This window comes from Astatotilapia calliptera, chromosome 5 (genome assembly GCF_964374335.1).
Source record: "Astatotilapia calliptera chromosome 5, fAstCal68.1, whole genome shotgun sequence".
NCBI classification, from domain to species: domain Eukaryota; kingdom Metazoa; phylum Chordata; class Actinopteri; order Cichliformes; family Cichlidae; genus Astatotilapia; species Astatotilapia calliptera.
Window position 1 is genome coordinate 31,132,668 of NC_137426.1, and position 18,473 is coordinate 31,151,140.

The 18,473-nt window shown below is 39.8% G+C and overlaps 1 protein-coding gene across 12 annotated transcripts in view; it reads right to left on the reverse strand.

Annotated features, from left to right (window-relative positions):
• Positions 1–1,325: 1,325 nt before the first annotated feature.
• The window catches only part of itpr1b (inositol 1,4,5-trisphosphate receptor, type 1b), an 84,328-nt gene continuing 67,180 nt past the window's right edge, over positions 1,326–18,473 (reverse strand). For all 12 annotated transcript variants that reach the window (XM_026168869.2, XM_026168867.2, XM_080302070.1 and 9 more), the window contains 9 exons: positions 13,516–13,691; positions 13,088–13,252; positions 12,795–12,984; positions 12,398–12,490; positions 11,445–11,593; positions 10,292–10,457; positions 8,418–8,578; positions 3,964–4,125; positions 1,326–2,601 (listed from right to left, as the gene is read on the reverse strand). In XM_026168869.2, the coding sequence (XP_026024654.1) occupies positions 2,515–2,601; positions 3,964–4,125; positions 8,418–8,578; positions 10,292–10,457; positions 11,445–11,593; positions 12,398–12,490; positions 12,795–12,984; positions 13,088–13,252; positions 13,516–13,691 (1,349 nt within the window). In that variant the 3' untranslated portion in view covers positions 1,326–2,514. The remainder of the gene's footprint in view (positions 2,602–3,963; positions 4,126–8,417; positions 8,579–10,291; positions 10,458–11,444; positions 11,594–12,397; positions 12,491–12,794; positions 12,985–13,087; positions 13,253–13,515; positions 13,692–18,473) is intronic.

Sequence of the window (18,473 nt, forward strand, 5' to 3'; positions counted from 1 at the left end):
GATGACAGAGTCCCTGTGGTGGAGCGTTTTCTTTCTACATACCCGCACCGTGCTGGTACTTATTAGACCTGCTTGTACCCAGCGCGCTGTCACGTTGAGCTCCTCATGGCCGGGAGAGAGCCGAAGAGCGGATCCCTGTCGGTGACGTAAGTCCAGCAGACGACCGAGAATGCCCGACTGGTCGGTCGGTTCCACCCGCCGACGTCCCGAAGCAGACAGACTAAATATAGAAACAGCTTCAAAACAACGGAGAGGAGGGAACGGGAAGGGGTTGCAGATAAGATTTTGCACTTAATTCCGATAAGGGGGGGAGGGGGTGCCAACTACTGTTTTCAACTCATCTTTCCGTTTTCACTGTTCTGTGGAGATGCAACTGTCTGCATTTCTTATCATTTCACACAATTAGGTGCCAAACTGTGTGGTTTTAAAATAATATTAACAGTATCTGATTACCCCGAACTGTGTGCATATAGCCTACTCCCATTAGTGTAGAAAATTTGCACTCGTTCTCCGTGCCCTAAAATATTAGTTGATATAAGTCAATATAAGTTGTTTAAGAATCATTGTAACCACGCTGCACCCTTAAAGTTTGCATTTACAGATGCATAAAGTCTGCACCTACTACCACCTTCTTTATGCAAGAATCGGCATTATGAAGCATGAGCTTCTCTGACCACAGTTTATCTGCTGAAAAACACTCAAGCAAGAATGCTGATTTTGCACCGAGGGACTCGTTTAAGGGTTTTGGAGGGATAATTTTGTAGAAAATTGTTTACATTTTTCTGGAAATGACTGACAAATGAATGGCTCTTGTATGCAGACATTTCATTAAAAAATGAATTAAAAAAAAATCTAAATATCAGGACACCAACTGATTGAACCTGGACAGTTACACATTAAGTAGAGCTTGGTGAACATATACTTGGCTGTCAGAGAATCAGGAAAGTCCCTGATCAATGAGGATATATTCTACTCAGATGTTCCTCGTTTCCAGTCAGCATATACAGATTCTCTGAAAGCCAGAAGAATAATTCGGGACGTGGCCCAGTTTAATTTTTAAACCAAACTTTCCGTGTGAACCCATATAGAACATTTTGCTTATTGCCAGTGAGCGGCATTTGTATTTCAGTATCCATTTGTGTGATCAGATGAAGACAAATTCATACATTTTTCTGCTTTATAAGTCTGCAGTTACTGAAATAAAGATACAAAGGCAGTATTAAAAGAAATGAGTCATGTGGTAATGTACGAATGTGTGCATTTGTAAACAAAAACACATTATAAATCCTGTAAAAGCACATCAATAACAAACACAGCAAAGGGAGTAAAGGATAATTACATCAATTTTAATAAATAATTCTACTCCAGTATACAAATTGATAGCGCCTAAATTTTTTAAAGTAATTATAATATTCATAAGTAACCGTTTTTTCCCCCCTCTTGTCATTTTTCTATACAAAAGCGAAGGTAAGCAACAAATTGTATATACACATAGGTAGTCCAAAAATGAGAGAAGTCTAACAGTAGCAACTAATGAGTTTTGGTGGAAATAAAAGTGACTCAGCACAAGCAGCAAACATGTCTCAGACTTAACTCGAGGACCAAAAACGGGCACAAATGGAAGAAGTCTGCTGCAAAAACTGGACAAATTTATTATTGTAAAAATGACACAACTCCTGAGCAAATATTAGCATGAGTGGCACTAAATGTCCTTTACGACCCAGTTAAATAAGAAAGCAAATATATCATAAAATTAGTTAGCGCTGAGATATGACACTGTTGGCTTTACACAGGTGAAAGTAAACTATCCGTATATATTGCTCTCAAACAATATGCTATCTATACTGAGTGCCGTTGCCCCTCAACAAGTACGCACATTTTCAAGAAATAAAAGAAGAAAGTAAAACTGAGAAGGCCAGCTTATTAAGTATTATCCCTATCTGTGTGTAAGTACAGGCAACCAACAGCTCTCTATTTTATCCAGAGACAAAACATCGGGCTGTGCTTTTAAATAAGACAAAAATGATGGAATTTCAACCCACACACCAATGAGGTTGCATATTTAAGTTAATATATTGCACAACATACAAAAATAAGACGTGTAATACTGCTCATTATTCTAGAAATATAAATAGAGAACAATAACATAAAAAAAAGAACAACAAATGGGACTATTCCCTCTTGTCCAGTCAGCTTTTTCCCCCCATTTCAAGTTCAACCAGTGAAGGCCTTGTGGTCAGAAATCCAAATGATTTCTACCTAGGAAACATTTGGCACCAGTTCTGACAGGCCTGAACAGAATGAGGTGGGTGAGTGTCACGTTCTAGAGTAACACATGCGTGGTGGGTAGAGCTACACATCGCCTTATGACTACCTATGTTACAGTGTTTCCCTACCGTTATAAGTTACACTCAGTGCAGTATACATTATGTGCAACCTCGGCGTGAGGAGTGCGCGCTCCACCTGGGCGCAAAGCCGACGCGGAGCTCCTTCAGGGCTGTGTGCCGGTCGACCTCACGCAGGCTGCTGAGGGTTGACGTTCATGTGCTGAGGGTGTCCCAAAAGGCCGATCCGCTGCTTCTGCTTCCTCTGCTCTGTCATCTGAGGGGAACAGAGAGGGCTCGTTTTGTTAAAAGAAGAAAAAAGAAAAAATTATTCCACCTTCTCTGCTCTGCAGTCTTAATCGATTCAGTCTTTCGTAGCACCTTATAGAAACTGACAAAATGCAGCAGCAAACTCTGCATGCAGCTCAACTGAAACACATTCTTCTGAAATCCTGCCAGCCTTGTCATCCACTTTGCTGTGTCTTCTGACGAAAGCAGCCGAATACAAACTACTAATCCTGAAACTCAGTCAAGAGAAATTTCAGAGATCAAGAGAAGCGCATGAGTCAAAACGCAGGTGCTAACCTTTATACGAGCAGGAACAAGAGAGGGTTTTCTGCTAAGAATTTACTTTAATTGACATAAAGTGGTGATTTGCACCTCGGCAGTGAAACACAACAATATTAAAAGTGAGAAGACAAAGTGGTCCTGTAATGAGTGTTCCAGCAGAAATAATTCTGCGCAGAGGGACGTGTTAGACAAAAATATCATTTAAAGTCAGACAGCAATAGCATGCTGTCCTTTTTGCGCTATAATTTGCTAATTATGGCAATCTTTTGAGTGACTCAACATGGAGAGCGCTCATGGCATAATTTTCACTCTCCGGTGAATAAACGTTGGTTTGTTCCTGAGAAAGTAAAGAGTTTAAATTCATCAAGCGAAGGAAAAGAAATCAAAGCAGGCTGTGCGAGCATTTGTGCGTTGCAGCGCGATGTGACAGATGTTCCTGTGCCCGTCATCGCTCTTGGAGGCACAATAATCATTTCCCCCACTGTCTGGGTCAAAATGTCTCTGAAACATTCACTTCCTCACAAATAGTTCTCATTTCGAGGGTAAAAGGCTTTTTACAATTCTGTTTACTAGAAACAGCAGATTGTGCAACAATCGTCTTGTTTTCCTGGATATGCAATACCAGCAGAACTGTATCCTTACACAACTTCTAGTGTGTCTGCTGAATGCAAAAAGTAAAATCTTTTACAGAATAACCAAACTGAACTGAAGTTTGGTTTAATAACGCACCGAAATAAGACAGATACAAAGAAAAAAGCTTAGCTAACGGGTCTATAATCCAGAGAAACAAAAATGTGCTTATAACTCAGTGATGAAAATAAAATCAGATTGAGAATCTCATGAGCGGTGCTGTGAACTATGACTCACCACCTTTTGCATTTAGAAAGCTTTGCATCTAAAGGGCAATGAGGAGCAAACAAACAAACAAAACTGAAAAAACGTCAGCTTTGCTCTTTACAAAAAGAAAAAGAAAAAACCCCTCTAATGCTTCATGTTTTCTCCCCCTGACAAAGTGTCAGACATCAAAATCAGATTCTCGGTCTTTTGATCAACTTTAGCTCAAACCGACCTGTTCCTTGAGCTCGGTCAGCTGGCCTGAGAGGTTGGACACCAGTTTCATTGTGGACTCCAGTTTCTCCTGCAGATTTCTGATCTCATTTTGCTCCCCATCTGCGTCACTGCTGACCAAAGACATGGCCCGCATTCGTGGAAACCAGTCCAAGTTGTGCTCCTGGTAAACAGAAATTTGATTTGTTAGGAGAGGTATGAAGACACAATGAAATGTATTTATCACATTCCCCGTGACTGCCTTCAGGGTGCTGGAACCTTTGCAATTTTCTAGGAAGTTTTTCACTTCTCATTCTAATTTTAACTCACCAGAACAAGCTTAAATGGCAAAAGGCCATATGAAATTTGTACTCCCCCCCATCTAATGCCCAGTTTTAGTGTCTGGCTTGTGTGCAGTGATTTAAAGCTGACTCTAAAAGTGGAATCAAACTAATTAGAATGGGACTTTCCATATTAGAATCACATGGGATACGCAGGCATTCTTGAAATCACTCACACGAGGCAGCTCACTTGTTTGATCTGTTTCTATCACGCCTAATCTTAAAGAACAGACGATCACACTGGCAGGCGTACAGAAATTTTCTCATATGACTCCACATTCTTTGCATCATATACACAGATAAACACCGAGATCTCGAATGTTCTCATCACTACTTCAAAATGCTCTCTGAGATATATATATAGGTATATATATAGATAGATATATATATAGATATATAGATATATATATATCTATATAGATATATAGATATATATATATAGATATATAGATAGATATATATATAGATATATAGATATATAGATAGATAGCAATACTAATATATAAAAAAAATAAAATGTTAATAATGTTATTTAGATGAAGCAGCATACAGAAAGGCATGTCATGTTCCTTAAATCAGCACAACGATCTGCCCTAATGCTGCATGAATGAAATGCAAGTGTGCGGCACTGCAGGCACTGTCCAGAAATCGTGCAGTGCCAAAGAACTGGGCTGAAAAAGTCCCCGCGTTTCAGTGGTCGATTTGGAGACATCGACGCAAGTGAGGTGGCCGTGCATACCGCAAACCAGCCCTGGGTCAGACGGTAGCCCGAGGGGGAATCACACAACACTAAAATAATGAGCAGCAAACAGTCATTCTGAAAGGAGGAGAGGACGGCTGTGAGCAAGTTCCACTTCCTGAATGCAAAGAGACAGAGGCTGTGTTTACTAGTTTACCTGCCTCCTCCCACTCTAACACGCACTTCTATATCTGAGGACAGCTACTGCAATATTTGGTACGTGTAAGAAATTAAATTAAATAAAAAGATACAAATGTGCCATTTTGATTATTGGAACGCTCCAGTTTCTCTAAGAAAGATTGTCATCTCTCGCTGACTGTCACAGATATAATAATTTGAAAACACCTTCCTGTTCCCAGACTCGGCTCTGCTTAAAAAAAACAAAAGCAAAACAAAACAAAAAAATCACCTAAACACGACAGAGGTCATTTCCCCCATTTGGATGTAGCCCGCAGGTTGCAGCCACACGTGTGTTTGTTTGACGACTTTATCACTTAACGGCCTAGCCTTCTTTCCATCCCCAGTGTTTACATATGAAAGCACTTCCAGTAAACTGAGAAGTGCAGGCATGACTTAAGAGTCTACAACGTGCTGGTTCAATGGAAATGACGGAAGTACATTTTTCATTATTAAAACCGCACGGGCCATGACAGAGAAACAGGATGCTGTGTGGTTAAAATAGCAACACAAAACGTCACAGTCATGCCACAAGCCACCTGATGAGCTGACGACCCACTCACTTTACAAATATGCAAATAAAGGCCCCCCCTTCTCCCCCCTCCCAGAATTATCACAGTCTTGAACGTTTACGGCAGCGGATGATTGGAAATAGAGCAAATAGAGCATGGGTGTCATTTTTTTTTTTAAGCGTCGGACATAATTAGAAGTAGGACAATGGGTGCAAACTGAGCATCGTCTTTTTTTTACTGTTTTCTTTTTAACACCTTAGATATGACATTTCACCCAGAGCCCTCCACCATTGACGTCAGTCCCAGTCATTGTCAGAGTAGTCTGACTTCTACACCCCCTTATGTCCCGCTGCTTCTTCCACGTTAGTGCAGCATCAAAAAAATCGAAACACAGTGGGAGAGAGGCAGCTCAGATTGAAACACAAGAGCCTGAAAATATACCATCTGCTAATCAAATCACTGGTAAATACAGTGGAATATGTCTGTAATAAAAGAAAAGAAAAAACAAGAGCTAACAACTGAAAAAGCTATAACAAAATAATTCATTAATAACTCCTATTACTGTTGGCAGAAATTATATTCATTATTATTATTATTATTATTATCGTCATGCAACTTTTGTGCATTCAAATAAAGTTTAACACAGCAAGTATCCAAAAATTGGAGAAAAATCAGAAACCAGCACAGTTGAAATTAGCTGTATGTTGTATAAAAAAATAGATGTATGTATGACTGTACGATAATTTATTGGCACTACTGCACTCTACATTATTATGGTTTAAAAAATATGAATATTATTGTGAAGTTTTATTTAATGTAGATAACATTACATGTTTACTTACATTTTTTCATGCAGGATTTTTTTAATATCTAAAAAATAAGTTAAATAAGTTGTATGGTTTTCCGTCTGCCACCCAACCAAAAAATAAAACCAAAAAACTCCAATAAACCTCATCCCATTTTAAAAGCTGATAAAACGATCTCCTTGCACACAACGTGACTCAATTTAACCTCTGTGAATGATTTACTGAATGTGTTTTATGACAGACGCTCTATGAATGATATACTCTTTGTAACGAGACACAAGGACACTTGCTGAGAGTTGATGTTAAGGATGACTGGGCACGCCAGCATCTTTCAAACAATGTGCAACTTCTTCTGTTTGGCTAAGACCCTTAACCCAGTCGGAATGAACCCTTGACAAACGTATTTTGGCTCAGTGGGAGTACACCGCTAATGAGCGAGAGGACAGGGAGTTAATCCCAAATCAGGTGGTTCCTCACAAGACTAAGGGTAGCAGATCAAGGCAAAAAGCAGGAAAGTGGGCTAAATGGCATCGAATGAGAAACTGGGTCAAAAACTGACAGCAGCACAAGTGCGTCAGGGGAGCAACCACTTCAGAAACAGGGGCTTTCCTGTGGCAGTTAAAATGCTTTCTAATTGCTCACAGACTACAGGTATGATGCAGCAATCAAAACAATCACTTTTCAGACCCTTTTATTTTTCTGAAAGGCACAATTCTACAGATATCCACTTGAATCACTTTCTCCGCTGGCTGTACATTTATCTGATTGGCATAAACACGAGCACTTGGCATTTGCTATCTTATAGTATTTTATGATAGCAAAGCCTTTGTTGGAACTAATAACAGTGATGACGTACTTTCTATACAACACATAGAAATATGCATTATGTCAGGATAGAAAAAAGTAAAATAAATAACCCAAGGTTTCAGTGTGTTTGCATGCCAAAGTGGCTGTCATGTGGTGATGTAAAGGGTGCATGCATGTGTGTTTAATGATTAAAACAATGCATGCCTCCTTCGGAGGATTAAAACCTTTTATGCCAATGGCAGACTGTGCCTGAATGTTAATTGTCCATTCATAAAATGGACTGATGTGATAATGCTTTGGAAGGATTCAAGGTCACAGAGGTAGGGATTACATAAAAGCAGAGCTGGTACACTAGAGCACACGAGGTGAAAAAAAATAAATATTACTGCCTGTCACAGTGCAGGAAGCGAAAAAGACTGCAGTAATCACTTCTGTCCGAACCCATATAAACCTTTACGCCTAGTCGAAGCGCCTACAGTGTTCTTCACGAGTGAAGGTTAACCTCAGTTAAGACCACAGCGGTAGCAGATACAGTGTTGCACCGTACGTTTTGCTAATGTAGGCTTTGAGGCACACCTGTAGCACTGAAGAAGATGAGCGAGAGCTCTATTTTGAGAGGAAGGCAGCTAGAAGAAAGTGAAAAACAAGTCGATTACAGAATTTCCGGAGTGTCTGTGAATTTGAAGGATATAAAAAAAAAAGAAAAAAAGATTGACGATCAGGTAGATGTATCAGTCTGTAATATAAGTACCTAGTAGCTCAGTTCTTAATTAGTATCAACCCCAACAAAGCAGAAAGCAAATAGATGGAAATATACACTGTTGAAAAACAAATTTAAGTAAATTCATATTATTAGGAACTGGGACTCGCATACTACCTTACTGAAGTAGCTTTAGCAATAATTTAATTAACGTCTAAAGCAAAGAAAGAAAATATCCACAACGTACCTAATTAAAATAAAGGTCTTTCAACATCTTCTTTGGGGTTTTTTTTAACGCAACTGAAATCAAGACTCGGAAGACTTGCAGCTACACTAGTATTTACTCCAATAAGACCCTCATTAAACTAGTGCATGTCAGTGACAACATCCTTACCCGGATCATTTCAGCCACATAGCTCTCTGGGCCAGTGTACTCTGTTGAGTCCTTGACCTTCACCAGGACAATGAAGAACAAGTAGTGCCACATGTTGTGCTCAACTTTGATGTGCTCTTCAAAGGTGACCGTCTTGTTGTCAAACTTATCTCTTTCCAAACCTAAAAATAAATAAATAAATAAATAAATAAATGACATAATTTCTCACACACACACACACACACACACACACACACACACACACACACACACACGCACGCACACACGCACACACACACACACCAAATAATCTGTCCTCTTTACTTCTTAGGAAAAGTGAGGAAATAAATTTTCTTATGCAAGCCTGCATCATCATTTTTGTGACCTAAATAATGACAGATGATGATCTTTTTTTTTTTTTTAAAGACAGGAAATGGGGGTATGAGGGAATGGGCAGACAAAACAAGCGAGCACAATTTCAACTTACTACTGATTATTTAGTTGAAATTACCCTCCTGACATAAAAAAAGAAGAAAAGAAGAAAAAAAAGTGGCGGTGCAGTGACAGATGAGGCCAGTGTCTGAGTATGTGTACTGTCTAACATGGTCAAGACCCATATGGTAACAGGAAGAAACACTCCTCCTCCACATCAGCACCTGCCATGACTAACCATTCATTCTGGGAAGAGGAGGCGTTTGGTTGTTTACCCAGAAGAAAAAAAAGAAGAAAGAAAAAAAGCCCCCATTTGAAAACAGACCTGATGTGAAGTTGCATCATAGCAGGAGCATGCTCATATGAGAGCTGAGAACAGGGCACTCGTTTGATTTCCCTTAATTTCATCATCATCATCCATTTGCATCGTTCACACCCGCAAAATTACCGAGTCTGTAGCGAAACGTGTTGCGTATTGACTGTAGCTTCGACTCGAATGGAACTAAAAAGGCATTTCCGCTTTTTCTTTTAAACTTGAAGAATGGAGTGCTACTAGTACATAGAAATGAGGGTTAAAAAGACAGGAAAAGAAGTGTCAAAGGTCATGAGTCATATTCCCATAATGCTGACATATTACAGCGTTTGCCGAGTAGGCAGAATGGCTCTAAAAGTAAAACTAGAATTACCACCTAGCTGTTGTAGGCCTCCTCCAACTAAACAAGTTTCCCTTCCCACCTTTGTTTGAATGTGTTTGAATTCTCACCAACTTCATCGACTCATTCCATTAGATATCAGTGTTTGTCATGGCAAGCCTCACCTTTGACACTAATTTCTAATTATTTCATTCAAAAGAGGTCCTAGATGTCAAGAAATTCAGTCCAAGCCTTCCTGATATACTAAATTGGGGATGCACATACATAAATTTCCTTGCCTTCATCATTTCAGCACTATTGGATGTGTAACTTTATTTATAAACTGAAGATAGCATGATGGACAAAGACAAAGACCCACAGTTTGGGCAGAACCTTCAGAATAAAAATATCACATCCAAAATAATGGCCCGTATTTATATAGCGTTTTACTAGTCCCTAAGGACCCCAAAGCGCCTTACATATCCAGTCACATCCACACACTGGATGAAAGAAAATGTTAAGCTGTGCGTTTAACTTTGTGTGAAAGAAGTGTGCTTTGAGTCCAGGTAACCATATGTTTGAAACTAACACAAGAGCAGGACTGATGTGAGGTCATGTAATGTTTCATAACCCAAATCTAATCAGTTCACACTGAAGTCTGTGAGAACACCAGCGAAACGTATAAATACCTCCCAAATTAAACAATTCTCACTTTCATGAGAATAGGACAGTAACCTTGAGCACAAATTAAAATGGGGCCATTGAAAGCATAAATAGCAGCACTTAAACAGTCTTAACTATTTTAAAAAGTTATTTTGCTTCTTTCCTCACCGCAAATAAAACATGTTGTCTTCAGAATTTCCTCTTTCTTCTGCTTCTCACTTCTCAGGTCAGCAAATGTGTCAATAATGACACCAAAGATGAGGTTAAGGACAATAATGATGACCATGAAGAAGAAGAGCAGGTCGTAGATAACCCTTGCTGCAAAAAGTGGTTCCTGTTGAAGCCAAAGAAATTGGGGGGGGGGGGGGGGGGGGGATTGAGACAGGCAATGAAAGCTCGCACGTTATGTCAGCCAATGAGAGCATTTTTCAGTTTAGAAGGTCAGTGAGGAGCAGAGAGAAAAAACAAACAAACACATGTTACTAAATCATTACTCACAGATGAAGCTGAACAAGTTTTCAAAGCAGTCTTACAAGTACAAGCACTGACCTGTGATTCTGAAAACTTCTAAGAGAATGCATAAAAATATTATGTCCTTTGAGAGGAGTGTATATACATATATAAGAACTAAGTTAACATATTGGTATGACTCAGTGCCCTTTTGCATGGGTACAATCCAGCTGTAAGGTTGTGTTTGGCAGGCTTCTGAACAACTGAAAACAGTTGTGACATCAATGCAAATGAGCAATAAGTTATATGAAGTTAATAAAAGTGTGAATGATTCATAATTCTTTGTGCCATCTTGTGGGTTGAGTTGCAGGTCTAATGCGTGGTCGTTACAAACTTGTCTTCATCCTGTGTGTTTTTGCTATGTTTGGAGCTTTGAAAACATCCTCCTTGTAAAGGACAACTTTCAATCACAGACTTTCAGACATACTGGACTCCTGATAAATGGACTGGTTCTTATATAGCGCTTTTCTACTCTACTGGAGCACTCAAAGTGCTTCGTATCCTCTACTACACTTATTACCTCATCCAACACATATTAAATTGACAGCATGTCTACTTTTACTTATAATGTTTAATATTAAATTCCTTATTACAAGACTAAATACACCTTTAAATATCTGTTATCTTCTCAATTTAGCTGAACTCGAGTTAGACTTATTGTGCATGGTAGGGGGATGTGCCAGTACGTCTCATCTGTGTTGCTAGACTTTAAAGTAAAAACAGGAAAACCGATATTTGGTCATTTTATGACTCTTCTTCACACCCTCAAAGGTGTGATCTCTCCTCATTGTTGGGTTCCTGTTTTTTATACCTCTTTGGATGGTTTCCGTAGGACGTCCCCGACACCTCCCCCACTCCTGAGGCCGTGGCTCAGTACTGTGACAATGCACATGAGCAAGGAATCGCACGTCCGCTCCTTGTCCTCAATCACTACCGCTGACGGCTGGATGGCAAGGGAAGCTACAAAGACACAGCGAAGTGTTACTGTAGGATCCTTTAAAGTTTACTCTGCATTTCTATCATCCAGCAAAAATACCTTTATATATGGTTTCAATAAAATAAGTGGCTACCTTACTTAAAGATTCAATTATATTACCAAAATAAATTAGGAGGTTTTAATGTGACTGAGGACATTCTTCAACTTCCCACACAAAGGCTAGTCACCAGACTACCCTAATTAGCCCGCCTGGTGATGACGGATGGGAAGCTCAGACAAGGTCAAGCTCCAGCAGTTTGAGGATTCGACATGGTTGGCCGATCAATTTAAAGGTGCTACGTGTTCACCTTTGAACGATGGCTTTATCCCAACAAGGTCGGATGGTTTGCAAAAACTCATTGTTTGCAGTTAGAGAGTCCCCGCACCATCCCTGGGTGGACCTATCGACCTGCTCTAATCTCTGACCTTTCAGCTATGGGCCCCTACATCAAGTCTTAGGCTTGGTACTGTGAGACCACAAAGTCTAAAGAGTCTAAACCCCTGGTGTATGACCCAGCTCCCTGAAAGCCCCCAGTTGGCCCAGTCAGTTTTAATCCCATGACCACCCAGTCGCCTAGATTTGTAGCTCGGTGGGACGAATCTCTTCTGGGCAAGTCAGAAATGTGTGAGAACATAAAGCCCTTCACACAAACACGTGCACCCAGCCTCGTGGAAAAATTCAAGAGATTCACAAACAAACATGGATTTACACTTAAAAAGAAACCTTCGACCCAAGCCTCCACCCCATGTACACGCACTCACATTTACCTTTCACTTTGTCAACCTACCATCCATCGTGGCCTCTGCTGAGCAGTTTTCTCCATTTTCTTTCTGACAAACTCCACCAGAGAGGAACTCTCCCACCATGCTGGCTCCATGCTCTGTTCAGTTGGGAACGGAAGAAATTATGCAAGTATCTAAACTATACAAGGTTCACATTTGAGAGTCAAACACTCATTTTTATGCAATGCATTTTTGTGGCAACGAATAGTGATAGTGTAGCTGGATGCTAAGAGCAAGTGAATGTACAAAGATCCTCCACACTTAATATTTTTCATCTTTGGTTTTTTTAGTGATTCAGAATGAATGAGGAAAAACATTCCATGCATTCTGGCATCTGGGTAAGGCATGACATGCATTTTGGTTCCAGCAAGGAAATGGCAAGAAGCCTGTATTTCAACTTACCGAGAGTTTTGTTGGGTATCCGGTCCACAGCCAAAATAAAGTCGTCCTTGAAGAAGATGTATCCCACAATAGAGAAGAGGTAGACGAGGATAAGCGCCAACACAGCTGTCAGAACAATTGAGCGGCCATTGCGGGTTACGCTCTTTATTACGTTCAGCAGGGTTTCTTCTCGGTAAACCAGGTCAAAGAGCTGGAAAGAACAAGGGTTTAGAGATGTGTGTGGAACATCTGGAACTGGGTTAAATCTCATATATGAAATGTGTATAGGATGAAGTATGTGTGAGCTCACATACTAGTAGACTGTAAAAGAAGACATGGACAAAGACCCCCAAGCTGCAGATAATCAAATAGAGCAGGTGGTACAAGAACTCGACATCCATAATCATGGCTGTGTATCCACGTGTAAAGGTTCCTCTGTTTCCAACGAAGCTCATCAGGAAGATGACCTTATTACATAACTGAAGAACAATGGAAAACACACAGCATGTATAATCAGTATGGTAAGGTTTGTTCAAAGGCAGTGCAAGAAGAATTTCAAACAGTCATTGTTCAGACTACTAAATATATAGTGCAAGTGCTGCATTGTCAGCGTAGTGTGGAATTTAATGGATTTAATGAGTGACATTTGTATTAGTGGCTGTTTGAAGGCAAAATCTTGCTTGAACAGAGTCCGTGTTTCTGTACTGCATGAAAATTAAATGTCAGGTTCATGCCCACTTACATTAAAGCCTCCTAGTAGGAGCAATGTGGGCTCGAGGCCCACCGAGAAGATCAGGCGCAGGATGGTGGAGGCAATGAGTGCCCTGATACCGTGAGGCTGAGGCAGCACTATGACAATAGCCAGTGAAACCAGCATAGCCATCCACAGCAGGGCAGACAGATGGGGCTCCAGAGTGCCTGAGGATGAAGGAGACGTCATTAGGGCGAGATGAGAAAGCTTTCACTCAATCTTTTCCATCACAGCCAACTATTTTAAGTAGTTATTAATTCTTTTATCAAGTCAAATGATAATCCAGTCAGTCGGGAGTGAGGCAAGTCACACTCGCCAACATCGGTGCGCCATGACATAAATGCATCAGTTTATCTGTTTAAACATGAAAGCAGCTGTGTGATCGTTGCAGTGAAGCAAACACACAAGCCCTTTTCAACAAGGTCATCTTTCAGATGTATTCATTCATAAAAAAGCTTCAGGAAACAGAATAGTAAGCCTTTCATTTTTACAGAAGGAACAAGAGTTGTTTGTGCTAACTGTGGTATCAGAACAATTGCTACATTGAACAAAACATTTGTGCCACTACATCAAAAAGTAAATGACACAAAGTGGACATCAGGTGAAAAGTTGAAGCTCACTTATTTTTAGTTGTGAATGTTGATGCCTTACAGAAATCTAACTCACATTTATTATTTGTTCTATATCAGTTAATGTGGTTCAGGAAAGCAGTATTATGAGCTCATGGTGCACTGGCATCACCCCATAATCTGATTTCTTCATGAAAACAAAAAACGAAAAACAACTTTTGTGTCAGGTTTGCTTTTCTCTGAGCAAGGACGAAGAGCACTTTCGATGTCTCCCTCCATTCCCGTCTTTCTGAAGCCTCCTTCTCGTCTCTCCGTGTATACCAATCACATGACAGGTTGTTACATAACCTCCCACTGGCTAAAAATATACTTTGTTCCCGCCAAATGTATCAGCGATGCATCCCAGGTACTGCATCGTAACAGGCAGCCTGGGCGCTCAGACTTGGCAGCCATCCCAGACACAGCAGCTTTGACGTCACACACCTACTGTCTAAGGCCATTCATCTCTCTTACTTGCTTACTCTGCAGTTATAAGAAGAGAAGCGAGACTGACCTTCACATTGAACTACTTGCACTACACTTCACATATCCACATGGCTTGCATTGTTGACAGACAAAAACAATCCGTTTCTCCTCATATTATAGCAGCCACCTGTGACAGGGTGGAGGCTCTGGCAGTTTGACCACCTGACTCGGACCTCGTCATCGAGCTCCTCCACTTGTAGTTATTCCGGGTGTTTATTTTTAAGGCTTACACACTTCTGCTTGCTACTAGAAGTTCGCAACCACAGTTTCTCTCCAAACAAACCGCTTACAGCGAACCATCCACGGTCACTGTAAGTGAGGTTTTCAATAGTATTTAAGGGGATTCCATGTAGCTTAAGACAGTATGAAAGTGAGGCCTGCTATGTCTCAATGGCAAACTTGCAATAAACAACATTTCTGACCAATTTAGCTTCACTGGTAAAATTTGATATTTCTTTGCAAGAAGCTGGTTTTAATATTTAAATGAAGCATCTCAGCTGGTAAGAAAATAGGGCATGTTATGTTTTCATGCACGCATCTGTGTGGCGGTAAGCATTCACCATTTCACACTCATCCAGGCTGGAGAAACTGATCAGGAAGGCTAGCTCTGTGGTCGGCATGAAGCTGGACACTCTGGTGACAGTGGCAGAGAAAAGGACACTAAAAAACTGCTGGACATTATGAACAATGATGGGCATCCTCTGCACACGGCCATTAACAACCAGAAGAGTCTGTTCAGTGACAGGTTGCTTCTCCCCAAGACAAGAACCAACAGACTTAAAAACTCCTTTGTCCCACACGCCATCAGACTGTTTAACTCCTCTCTGCAGGGGAGAGGGAGGGGAAACAGGAGGACAAAGGAGGGGGGAACAACTAAGCTGTAGTGCCTCCTCACTTCACTGTGCAATACCTTTTGTGCAATACTTTTGTTAATAGTCAATGGTGCAATAGACTCAATACTTTAAATGTGCAATTCACTTGTATTTTTATTTCTATTTATTCTATTTATCCCCTTCGTATATTTTATCTGTATATGTGTGTGTGTGTATGTGTATGTGTATGTGTATGTGTATGTGTATGTGTATGTGTATATATATATATATATATATATATATATATATATATATATATATATATATATATATATATATATATATATATATATATATATATATATATATATATATATATATATATATATATATATATATATATATATATATATATTATTTTCTGTAACTCTGTAACTTCTGTCGGTGCTGTGCTTTTGGAGACCGAATTTCCCAGAGGAACCCACCCGAGGGATAAATAAAGTTTTATCTTATCTTATCTCTTAAATGCCTAAATCACCTAATTTTGCAGTGAGTGGTGTATCCTGGAATGAACCTCTAAGCTCTCAGAAGGCCTTTAACACTGAAAACCACATCAGGTTTCTGAAGCTAAGCTAACAACCTCTTTTTTTGTCTGCTCTACACCACTGCAAGGAAGTTCAAACAAAAGGGACCTCGCCGTTTGACCCCAGACAGAACAATTGAAAGTTTATGCGAAAAACAATGTGCGTCTTCTCTTTGCACTGGAACAATGGAGGCCTTAACGGCTGAGGCTTTTTGCGTCCCCACAAATATTGCCCTGAAGCAGAACTGAGAAAAAAAACGGAAGGGAATAAGAGACGGCAAATCAAAAAGAAAACTGAAACTTCACACAAAAACATGCTCAGGTCTGCTTATTCCTTTGGCTTGTGAAGAATCTCCTGTAATCACTCAGAATCTCTGTTTGAATGAATATTCAGTCTTTGAAGTTACAACTTGTGACCAAACACCAGACAGAGTTTTCCCTACCCCTAAATTTAGAAATGAAAGCCTCGTGACAGCCCAGAATGATCTGGGATTATAATCATTTGGGGAAGAAGGTCAAATCTGGAGATCTCAGGGATAATAACTTTTTATGTCCACATCCTTGTTGGTTAAAAGAAAAGGAGTGTATTTAATGTATTTTAAATGAAGATCAATATTCATTACGCTGGTTTGTTTTGGGGTTTTTTCCCACTTTTTTGTCCTTTTTACTCAATACATTCAATTGTTTGTAGGCATTAAACTGACATATATTCTTCAGGGTGATTACTTCATACTTTGTAGTGCCAAAATCTACACTTTAGGCACAAGAGACACGACAGCTTTAGAGCAAATCAATTAAATCAGCAGAGCACTGAATTTCTGTAGGTGCTTATATGCTTACATAATTTCCATAGTTGTGAACACGGGGTTAAGTAAATGCATGATGGATGATGGACTTTGGTTGACATAACAAAACCTAACCATAACCCATGTCAGAAACTGATAGGGCATGAATGGAGCATCACTCTGAAGACACTTTTTGCTAAAAACAAAAGAGAAGAAAAAAAAACTGTTTGGAAACACGTTTAAATCTAATCAGCGTCGGCAAACGGTGACTCTAAAAGAAGGATGGCACACAGAAAATACCGATGTTAAGGAATGAATAACACCATCTGTAGTTTCAGTATCGAAATGAATGGCCTCAGTTTTTAAATTCTGGCTAAGATTGGATCTCAGTTTGGTTTTGTAAAAACATAAATGCTTCTAGATGCCTTGTAGCATTTGTTGTGTAGTTCTGGTTTTGTGGGGTGGGGGTGTGTGTATCAATCACAAAGTCCGCTCTCGTCTTAACCCTCTCCAGGCAGACGTTGCAGATTTGCAACAGTTAAAACAACAACCTGATTACCCCACATACATATTTTATGAGGTTTTTTTACTCAGAAGTACCACTGCAGGACTTGGTTGTGCATTAGCAACAAAAAACTTAATTTGAGCCTGAGAGGGTTAAAGTTGTGACCACTGCTGTCTGGCTGTATCAAAATGCAGAGGTCCGTTTCAGAAAATGGGTTTAGTGAAACTGAGAGATGACGATCCACTGGGTTTTTTGTTTCAGACAGAGCTAAATAAAACTCTGGGTTACTCATCAGTTATTAATGGAGTCTGAATCCACCTGTTCCTTGGCAGGTTTTCTTCAACAAACACAGAGTTTCTTTGCGATGTCTTCCCTTTTCCTAGTCTGAAGCAGCTGTGTGAAACTTGATTGGTTTCCTCATTGATACAAAAACTTTAACACCAAGTGCATGTCTTTATAAACATCAAGCTGTTACCACAGAATTGCTTTAAAATGACAGCTTTTATGAAGAATCGGCCACCAATGTGATGACAAATGCTGCTGACCAATTTTTAGCTGTGAATACAACCTTTAAATCTTCCTTCTTTATAGCTCTGCAGATATCACTGAATCATACACCAGAGCTTACTTTACTGATAACCGTTTAGATAAAACATGTCTGTGAGAAGACAATGATCAGTCATCAGTGTCATTTGTCATGTGAGCACATGTGAAACAGCTTTATCACAGTTAGCAAGTCATGTTGTGTGTGAGTGAAGGACACCGTGGTGCAGTCTTCCACTTTAATAGGGAAACTTTATGATTTCTGTCATAATGTGTTCTGATAGCATTTCATGCTCAACTACGTTCACACTTATACATACAGTCATTTTGATCAATAAATAATAGCATAATAGCGCTTGGTGTTGAACTAAACACTAAATACTAAAATTCACTATGACTGGCATTGATGCAGTAGTTTGCACTTTCTCTGCGCAAGAAGCAGCAAGAAGGCTCCTGGGTGAAATCTCGTGTCATGTTTTCCCTGTGCTGCGTAGGACCTCTCTGGGTACTGCCTCCCACAGTCTACAGACATTCATGTTCAGTTCATTTGTGATTGTAAATTGACCTTAAAAAATGGTTTGTACTGTAAAGCATTATGAGTTCGCTTTTACATTTAAAACTTCATTT